The sequence below is a fragment of the Aegilops tauschii genome, chromosome 4, assembly GCF_002575655.3.
Source record: "Aegilops tauschii subsp. strangulata cultivar AL8/78 chromosome 4, Aet v6.0, whole genome shotgun sequence".
NCBI classification, from domain to species: domain Eukaryota; kingdom Viridiplantae; phylum Streptophyta; class Magnoliopsida; order Poales; family Poaceae; genus Aegilops; species Aegilops tauschii.
In genome coordinates, this window is record NC_053038.3 from 346,289,288 (window position 1) to 346,298,838 (window position 9,551).

At 46.9% G+C, this 9,551-nt stretch overlaps 3 protein-coding genes across 3 annotated transcripts; all 3 read right to left on the bottom strand.

Moving 5' to 3' along the window:
- Nucleotides 1–2,243: 2,243 nt before the first annotated feature.
- On the bottom strand, nt 2,244–3,363 carry LOC109762676 (rhodanese-like domain-containing protein 10). The gene is made up of 2 exons (XM_020321549.4): nt 2,824–3,363; nt 2,244–2,699 (listed from the first exon to the last, which is right to left on the bottom strand). Exons 1-2 carry the CDS (start codon nt 3,261–3,263, stop codon nt 2,507–2,509), a joined length of 633 nt encoding a protein of 210 aa, XP_020177138.1. The 5' UTR covers nt 3,264–3,363; the 3' UTR covers nt 2,244–2,506.
- Nucleotides 3,364–3,527: 164 nt separating this feature from the next.
- Nucleotides 3,528–7,277, bottom strand: LOC109762675 (phosphoinositide phospholipase C 2-like). Its single transcript, XM_020321544.4, has 9 exons — nt 6,603–7,277; nt 5,781–5,977; nt 5,517–5,652; nt 5,191–5,442; nt 4,882–5,105; nt 4,624–4,741; nt 4,250–4,402; nt 4,087–4,173; nt 3,528–3,924 (listed from the first exon to the last, which is right to left on the bottom strand). Exons 1-9 carry the CDS (start codon nt 7,179–7,181, stop codon nt 3,634–3,636), a joined length of 2,037 nt encoding a protein of 678 aa, XP_020177133.2. The 5' UTR covers nt 7,182–7,277; the 3' UTR covers nt 3,528–3,633.
- Nucleotides 7,278–7,478: 201 nt separating this feature from the next.
- LOC141021873 (uncharacterized) lies at nt 7,479–7,787 on the bottom strand. The gene has a single exon (XM_073497724.1). The coding sequence runs from the start codon at nt 7,785–7,787 to the stop codon at nt 7,479–7,481; it is 309 nt and encodes a 102-aa protein (XP_073353825.1).
- Nucleotides 7,788–9,551: the final 1,764 nt, after the last annotated feature.

The window sequence follows — 9,551 nt, forward strand, 5'->3', positions numbered from 1 at the left end:
AATCGAATCGGTGACCTCCCGCTTCAAAGGGAGGCTACGCTAACCACATGGCGACTTAGGCGGATCTGATAAGGTACAACTTTTTTCATGTTTTTTCTTTGTTTTTTAATTTTCCCTTTTTAATTTTCTGTTTTTCTAATTTTTTAATTTTTATCCTTCTTCCTTATTTCATCAAAAATATTCAAATTTCTAAAAATAATCAAATCGATGAATTTTTTATTTTTGATAAAAAAATTTGAAAATCGTTGAACTTCTTTCCCAAATTCGATGAACTTTTTTCTTCACATCGATGAACTATTTTAATTTTCTGTTGATTATTTGTATTTTTTGATGAACTTTTTGAAAATCGATGAAATTTTTCAAAATTGATGATCTTTTTTCAAATTTGTTGATTTTTGTTCAAAATTGTGAAAAAAAAAATCGAATTTGATGAATTTTTTCGACGAACTCTTTTCAAATTTGTCAACCTTTTGAAGTCTGTGAACTTTTTCCAAAATCCATGAACAATTTTGAATTCACAATTTCTTTATTTTTTTTATTTTTCCCATTTCCTTTATTGAAAGTCGACCAATCAACTGTTGAACCGCAACCAGTGCAAAAACGATCGAGCGAGCAAGTGGGGGGTGGGGGCAAACTGGCCAAGATGATCAAGCGATCTGGTCCGGCCCATGATCGTGCCCGCGTGAGTGCCAGGATCGGGAACCGGCGCCAATATCATTGATTAGGGACTCCTGGTTGGGAGCTCTCCTAGGAAAGATCTCCTAATCGGATGTTAAGCGCCCAATAAGCTCTTCGTTCGTGCTCCTATGAAGGGTTATTGGCTCCTATGACGCACATGGCGCAATGCATGGCGGCAGCCCAATAAGCCCTTTGTCCGCGCTCACCCATTCACTCGTCTCTACTCAAACGCTATTTCTTTCACAGATTTTTTCTATAGCTGGTCATCTTTGTCTAAAAAACTGCTTATTTTTTGTCAATTTGTAAAAAAAAACCACAAGGGTTCGAAAAATGTCCATGGATTTGAAAAAATGTTGGCGGATTTGAAAAAATAGCTCATGGATTTGTCAGAAAAACTACTACTAGGGTTTCTTCCCCTATCCCTTAGCGGCCAAGGAAGACTTCCCCCTCCAAACTTCGCTGGTGAGCTCATTGATTCGCCTCCCCTCCGCATTTCTCTTCAGCGGCCGATGTTGTGGAGGACAATCCCGGCACCTCCGCTCTAGTTAGTAGTTTAGGTTAGGGTTTTTAATCTTCACAAGCAGCGGCGGAGACAGGCCCTAGGCAGCCTGGGGTGTGAAGATGGATTCCTTCGTTTCCTGTAGCTATAGTGCTCGAAGGTGGCCTGGAGCGGCCTGGGGCTTGCCATAATCCTGGAGATGCCGATGCTCACAAGTGCGGCTCTCAGGAGGATGAAGGCGTTTCTTCTTCGAGTTTGTCTTCCAGGCTTCGATCTTCCTTGAGTTTGTCCGTTTGGACATACTGGATGGAGTTCCAGTGTAGATTCATGACGTCTCATTCAGACGGTGAAATTAGGGTTTCTCATCGTGGGGTGAGATTTGGTGTCAGGTGATTCAGATCTATTCTTCAACAACGAGGACTACCGCTCCACGGTGTTGGTTATTAGGGGCACATGCACGAAGACTTCATGGTTGTCATAGACAAGGTCAAGCCAGTCCCAACAGGGGAGCGGCAATTGTGGCGCGTCAGCAGCTCATTCTGGCGACGGCAGTGGTCATTCGGTGGTATGAGAATCTATATGTAATTTTTATTATGTTTGAGGTGCCTGCAGTGAACTTTTATGTAGCAATAGAACAGGGAAAATATACGAAAAAGACAGTCCTTTTCAATTTTGATTATCTATATATGGTTCGTTTCTATTTCAAGATATCAATATCTATATATTAGTATTAGTTCTCAATTTCGATTATCTATATATTAGTTCGTTTCTATTTCTAGATATCTATTTCTATATATTAGTACTAGTTTTTTTGACAATTTATATATCTATTAGTTCGTTTCTATTTCTAGATATCTATTTCTATATATTAGTACTAGTTTTTTTGACAATTTATATATCTATATTAGTTAGTAGTACTATTAGTTAACTATCTTCTGTGAGTTCTTTCTTCCGTGATGAACTGTCGACACAAGTGATACATTTTTTTCCTGTGGACCAAGGAGAAAGAGGGCTCAGCAGGAAGACGATTGTACCATGAGAGAGAGAAGCACAGAGGTCAACCTGCTTTAAATATGAAACATGGTTTTATTAGCTCATTTTAAAAAACTACTACATGCAGCTACCAAGAAGGGCTATGTAGTACAAGATGTTGACAAGGGGAGCGCGGCTGAATCTGAATTACTTTGTAACTATCGTTCGATCCACCATACAACACTTGGCTGAAGCAAAATTAAGCAAATCAAAAGGCCGAGAGCAGAACTGGATTGAGAGGCTAACTTGGAGCAGAGGGCGCGCCATTCCATACCACCATTGCATTCCGTTCGATTTTCACTGCACCACCCGTAGCAGCAGCAAGATCTGAAGGAAGATGTAGGATACTCCCCCGATGGTGGCGTACCGGAGCTTGCTCTCCCCCTCCAGCTCGGCGAAGTCACCGTCGACGGACTTGCTGAACCCCCCGGCGAGCCATCCCACGTTCTTGTACCCGTCCTCGTGCAGCATCCTCACCGCAATCAGCGACCTTGAATTGATTAACAGCCCAGCCAAAAGCTTTATCCACATCAGTCAACGTGGACAGTACAGGCATGCCACTTAATCATCCGTTTGTCACCGCAGCAAAGTATCTATAGTCTACTACTAATTACCTGAGGCCTTCGCCGCATGCGACGAGCAGCTTGGCGTCCTTCCCGGCGACGGCGGCGGCGACGTCGTCGAGGAAGCGGTCGTTCATCTTGGTGAAGGACTGCCCGGTCCAGAGCCCGATGTAGCCCAGGTGGACCCACTTTTTGAGCAGCGTCACTGGGCCCATGTCGTCGTCGGCCATGAACAGCGGCACGTGCACGGACCCCCGAACGGCGGCGCGGTCGTGCTCCCAGGCCGGCCGGACGTCCAGCAGCTGGAACCCCTCGGAGCCCATGACCTCCGCCGCGTCCCTCGGCCGGACGGCCTTCACCGCGCCCGACCGCACCAGTTCCTCCGCCCCTCCCGCCCACGACGTCGCCTGCGCCCTGACGCGACACCGTGACACGCCTGAGGATGCGGAGGAGAAACAGGCAGCCGCGGTCGCCGCAGCACCCATGGCCATGGATTCCGCCTGCTCGTGCTTAGTTTCTTCAGCTCCGTGCTCTGGCGCTTGTCGTCCCCTTGCCCTTGCCAGGGAACCATGAAAGGATACGTTTCCAGGTCTCTTATCCACTATGATTTTCTAGGTTCAATCAGCACCGTCGACACAGCGGGCCTCTTACATTCCTGATCGCACGATCACTCCTAACAGATCAGGCGGTGACGGGAAGCAACTCAAAAGTTTTTTCGCGGTTCTACCAGCTGCCAAAAGTTCTTACATCTGCGACAAATCAACTAATCTACTCCAGCTAGCTATCATATGACACGCATGATATACTACGACACATGTGCAATGCAACACACGCACTCCTAGTCTGCCGGCCAAGAGGTGACTAGACAAACTCGAAGCTCATGAGAAGCTTCACGCTCTTGAACTTCATTCCCTTGTGGTCGAAGAGCGGCACGGTGCGGATCCCTGGCCACAGCTCCGACACAGGCAGAACGGTCTGCCCGCCGAAGTCGTCCTCGTTCACATCATACTCGTGCACCTCCACACGCAGCAGAGCGATCTCCGGCACTGTCAGCGGGAAGGTGAACCCATCTTCCCACATCGGGACCCAGCTATCCTCCACGACTCTAGTCTTCCTCATCACCGAGTCTGATGGAACTCCGGCTATGCCCACCTGCTCGTTGGGTGGCATTCAAATTTCAGTTCTTGCTTTAGTTGGCGTTGGATTATTATTTTTCACTTGTATACATTGCACGCTGATTTCCAATGTTTTTGGCACTTCTTTTCGGATTCTACTTATCATTTTGATGATGAAATACAGTGGTTCTGGCAATACCTTTGCATAAAAATCTGGAGGGGAATATGAATCGAAATGTGTCTGCTTAAAATCCTGCTGCCAACCATCGCCCATGTACACTTTGACCTGAGAACCAGTAGCCACGTGAAACCCGTTTCTGAATTTCAGAAAGGGAAAGGAAACGAAGGAATGCGTTATGCACCTTCAGTGTTTTCTTCACAGGTAAGTCTGCTGTCGGATCGAAAACCTTCCCATCCGGACAAGTTTGCATTAAAAAATCTGGTTTCTTCACATAACCACAGCCTCCATTGGCTTTGTAAAATCCATTCATTAACCAAAGGGCTCTGCCGTATCCCTGCAAAAATAAAATGGCAGGCCTTATATTAGCAACAACTGAAGAGCACATGGATAACGAACATAGCACAACCAGTAGCAGAGATAAATTGTCAACCAAAAAAAAAACATGCACCATAACGCAACTAATCAAGGTAATTCACATCCTGTAACTGGAGATCTTTAAACAGTAGGTATCCAAACACAATATAATACAGTATCTTGCTAAAATCACAACTGCACCTGCATATTGAATGCTACCATTTGAGCGCCATGCACCCAGCCAAGAAATGGGTTGTAGTTGGATGAATTGAAGCGGGTCCCCTTTGGGTATATTCTCAGTAGATTTCTTTGTGTAAAGCTGCTTGTAACAAACAGGATGAACACTTCAGTAAGACAAAGAGAAGTGGATCCTAACATTTTTGATTCACAGAAAAGGAAATGATATGACTGTGTCCCTACATAGTTTCCTGGGCAATTCAATAAATTTACTAAGCGAACCTCACTATCTTCGGACCATGACCTGCCGCCACTTTTGCAAGTTCTTGCTCGCTCAAACTGAGGCGCCTAACTTTTTCCGGGTCACTCTTCAAGGCGTCAACAAGAGAACCCTTTGGCTTTCCTGCTTTAATAGTAATAAGGTGTTTATACTCCAGTGGTGCACTCTTGCGCACTTTCTGTTCATCATCTTCATCTACACCTCTTTCGTGGCATGACATATCGTCCTGATGGTGATTAGTAAATCTCGACATAAAGATGATGTAGGAAAAAAAAAGATAGAAACGTTTTGCTTAACTTTGAACCAATTACCTTGTTGGCATCTTGCAACTCATCCTGAATATCGGGGACTTCGATACCCCATGCTGATTCTTCATTTTCTCCTTTGCTAAACTTTGGCTCAATGTCTCTATCTTTCATAGTACCACCCTTTGCTTCAAGGTACTCCTTTGGGGGCTTTGTTGAGAGGATTACACGCCCCCTTAGTGCTTCCGGTGAAGGAAATTCTTGAAGATGTTTTGATTCAGGATAGTACAGGATATCTCCAAATACTTCAAGGACCATCTAAATAGAATTCAAAACTACATTCGAGGGAATCATCCGGACGAGATATAAATCATATAAAGAAAATACAGTACCTTGGCTACTTTTGCCTGAAGATCAGATGTAAGGTGGTCTTCTAATGTTATAATAACAGGGTAGGGAGATGCGACAAAGGCATATTTTTTTATGGATGTCAAACATTTCAAAAGTGACACTGGGGCAGTAAGTGTCCTACAAAGAGTCAAATAATTAGAATGAAGTCATAGCATATGGAATGCACTTTGTATTTGTAGTACAGTTATCTTGCAACAAATAAATGTTGTAGAAAGTCTCTTGAAGGAAGGATTTGTCATATGTACCTTCCATGGAGAATATCTATGTCATCTTTAGAAGAATTTGGCCACATGTCTAATTCAATTACACGAACACCTATTTGCAGTGCCTTGATTATGGGAACATCACTACAGTCACTGCTAAGTTGATTGCCAGTAAGATATGAGTTGTGTCCGGTGTATATGAAGTAGTGGGACAAAGGTGCATTCATGTCATGATGAACCTGGGAACCATGAGATTTACAGTCAACGGACATCTCAAACCACATAGCACACTCTAAGTTACATCAAAATTCAAAGTGAAACTTGTCATGCTAGCCACAGCAGATAGTTGCCACCAAAAACTAAATAAATAAAGCAGATAATGGCCAACAGAACATTCAGATACAGCCAGTCATTAGAGCTTTGTAGAGATTTAGTTATACTTTATACCAAAGTGTATGAGTAATTCCATATATCAACCATCAGCTTGCTGAGCATGATGCATCATTACACTACATTCGAACACTTAGGCAAGGCAATGCCTAATGCCTTCACATCCCATAGAGTTTTTATGTCTTGTTTTGTAGCAGTTATGATAAATAACTTAATGCAGCATCTAAGTATTTGGCACGAGTGTGGCTGCCACATCCAACTACAAAAGAGCAATCTGCATGACGGTTCGACAAATACAAGACATAGTCACATGATCCTGTGATAGCGACAATGGCTGGTAATATCCAAGTAACATGTTCACCACGAAGCAGTTTGCCAAGCACAAATCCCCTTCTAAACTGTGATGATCAGTAAGGCCGTAAATGCCACTAATTCACCATGTCGTGTAACCTGCGCAGGAATGCTGATTGCTACCTTTGACTGACGGATGGGCGGGTTGAGGTCCTCGGAGAAGAGGAAGTTGTGGAAGTCATCAACGGTGAGGGCCGGCCTTCCGAAACGCGGGGTGCGGCTGCGGCCCTGGAGGACCCGGTCCACGATCCACTCCGCCACGTCCATTCCGCCGTCACCGTCGAGCTCCCCGGTGGCAGCTAGGTAGCGGCGGAGCTCGTCGACGCCCATGTACGGCGTGCCGCCGGAGAAGCGGGAGAAGAGCGTGCGCACATCCTCCGGCGTGGTCGCGTCGGGCAGCGCGAACCTGCGCGTGAAGAAGATGCAGCACTTGTACGTCCCCATCTCCGCCGCCTCAGCCTCGGCGCCCGCTCCCCCTTGATCGCCCGGTTTTCTCTCCTCGTTAGGTCCCCGGGGGAGGAGACGTGTGGGGGTGGGAGGCGCCTCAGGAGAAATTTCCCTCTCCATTTTGGGATTTCTCGCTCCCGCATTGCGAGTTTTTAGGGCGATTCGAAGGTTGGGGCGGTGTGAGGGAGAGGACGGGAGACGCGGAGACGAGTTTGTAACTTCTAGGAGGAGGAGCGGTTGAGTCTCGCCATTCATTTTGAGGCAAGAGCACTAGAGACCCAGAAACTTGCGTTGGATGTGATGGTTTAATTCATAAACTTGTAAAAGGTGATCAACTAGTTCATAAACTTGTAAACTATGTGATGGTTTAGTCCACAGCCAATTAGAGACGGACAATTGACGCCCAACTCGCTGCTTCGTGGCACACCTGGTCGGACCGACGTTTTTGTGGAGAACCCCTCAACGTTTCAGGAAATCACGCCCGCAGAAGATGCTAACGAGCTTACGTTTATTGTTTATTTCACGTAGAAAACAAACAAACTAACGAGCTCGTTAGTTTGTTTTCTCTGGCAGCGCAATGTTGAGGCTGCTGGCCGCCGCCATGCCACCCGTGTCGGAGTTGGAGTCCCCGAAGTTGAAGATCACCACGGGGGACCTCTTGGTGGCATGCTCCGGCTCCGCGGCGCGGGTGGCGACGGCCAGGCCGCTCCCCCAGGACCCGTAGCCGGCCGCCACCACCGCCGTCGCCGGCATGTACTTGAGGCAGGCGACGAGCAGCACCGCGCCCACCCCCGCCAGCAGCACGTAGTACTGCAGCCGCAGGCTGATCTTGGCCGCGTCCACGCCTCCTCTGCCGTTCATCTTGCCGGCGCTGACGCTCTCTCTGCCTTGTGCCTTACTCTGTCTCTCAAGCTCCTTGCGCTGGCTGGGGAAGTGTGTGCGTGGCTGTGCAGTGTACCCGTCCGGCCGTCCGACCGTGTATGTATATACTACTCTTTCCGTTCCAAATTACTCGTCGTGGTTTTAGTTCAAATTTCCACGACGAGTAATTTGGAACGGAGGAAGTAGTAATGTACGCGCGCTTCGCTGCGCCGCTCTTCACTGGGATGTCTATCTTCCAGAAAATCAGTTCACTTGTTCTCAAATAACAACATAACGATTTGAAGAGAACTGTGAGATCGATCTTCAGTTTTCTTGTTTTTTTAGTTGAAATCTTATTTCTTGTTGGCATGAAAGAAATCATGGACTCTTTTCTAGTGACAAACATGAGATTAATTACTCCTATGACTGGATCGTGAGTTATTTCTATATATGCACGCATCGAAGTTCTGTCTTCAAGTTTGCTGAAATTTATCTGCCTCTTCGAGCTTCTTCCCACATGAGTGGTAGGTTGTTCGGTCCCATCTTTGAGGTGGTAGAATTGTTGACTCCAATTCAAATTATTCAATCCGACATTGCTTTGCAAAAGATTGAAAAAATTATTGATTTTCCACCACAACAATCTGCATTGGCTAGCAACAATAAAAACAATCAATGACAGTAGCAGTATGCCAGTATCTCTCAATATCTCACTTCAGGATGAGCAAACAAAGCGACGGCAACACCACAGAACGCAGAGCAACACACAATAAAGCAAACAAATTTCACTCAATGTCTCTCTGTCTCTCCTCTATGAATAAAACTGGTCTAAAACTGCCCCAATATTACCCAGACGGTAGCACACAGCAGCAACACACAACAATCAATGACATATTCTCATCTGCTTTTCTTCTCCCTTCAATCTTCAGCAGGCACGCAACCCATGTCCGCAACAACAATAGGTCCATAACCTCCTAGTGCCCCTCCAAGCCCTCGTCTTCAATTATTCAGCGGCAGCACAAGTCCAGCATCAGCACAAGGTCCGACTGCCTCCACGCACAAAGTCCAGCATCAGCACAAGGTCCGACTGCCTCCACGCACAAAGTCCAGCATCAGCACCACGCCATCCCTCCTCGGTCCTCGCGCTCGTTCATGGCGCCAAGCGCCTTGACTGTGCCAGCGCCCCTCCCCAGCTCCGGGTTTCTCCGCCCAGCCAGCGCCTGGTCCCTGCACCCTCTTCGCGGCTAGCGCCGGCTCCCTTCGCCGCCACATACATCCACTGCCCTGACGACGTCGCCTCTCTATAAGGTCAGCCCTTCTCTCTCAATTTAGAAAAAAAGTGGGCGAGCTCAGGGCACCCCGAGAGGGGAGGTGGAGAGAGATGAGCCTCCCGCCAAAACCCCCTCTGCGCGACCAAACAGGAGGAAGAAGACGATGCCGCAACCGCCCACTGCCTTCAACGAAGAAGCAACAACGCACCTCCTCCCCGCGCCCAACCCGACAGCGAGACTTTGGCAGGAACATCGTTCGCCCCTCTTACAAACGGGCCGCTCCGAAAAGCCCATAGGGCTTCCACGAGCACATGCAGGCGGGACCCAGTACATTACACAATCGAAATGAGCACTAAAAATAAATACACAAGTAATACACGAGCTCGCTAGTTTGTTTGTTTTCTACGTGAAATAAACGTAAGCTCGTTAGCATCTTCTGTGGGCGTGATTTCCTGAAACGTTGAGGGGTTTTCCACAAAAACGCCAGGCCGACCAG

What these genes read in the sequence shown, in the direction of transcription:
- LOC141021873 (XM_073497724.1), bottom strand. Translation starts at nt 7,787, where the DNA reads ATGAACGGCAGAGGAGGCGTGGACGCGGCCAAGATCAGCCTGCGGCTG.
- LOC109762676 (XM_020321549.4), bottom strand. Translation starts at nt 3,263, where the DNA reads ATGGCCATGGGTGCTGCGGCGACCGCGGCTGCCTGTTTCTCCTCCGCA. An exon ending in GCATGCGGCGAAGGCCTCAG is followed by an intron (nt 2,700 to 2,823) that starts GTAATTAGTAGT and finishes AATCAATTCAAG; the next exon opens with GTCGCTGATTGCGGTGAGGA.
- LOC109762675 (XM_020321544.4), bottom strand. Translation starts at nt 7,181, where the DNA reads ATGAATGGCGAGACTCAACCGCTCCTCCTCCTAGAAGTTACAAACTCG. An exon ending in AGTTGCAAGATGCCAACAAG is followed by an intron (nt 5,106 to 5,190) that starts GTAATTGGTTCA and finishes AATCACCATCAG; the next exon opens with GACGATATGTCATGCCACGA. An exon ending in TGGTAGCATTCAATATGCAG is followed by an intron (nt 4,403 to 4,623) that starts GTGCAGTTGTGA and finishes TTATTTTTGCAG; the next exon opens with GGATACGGCAGAGCCCTTTG.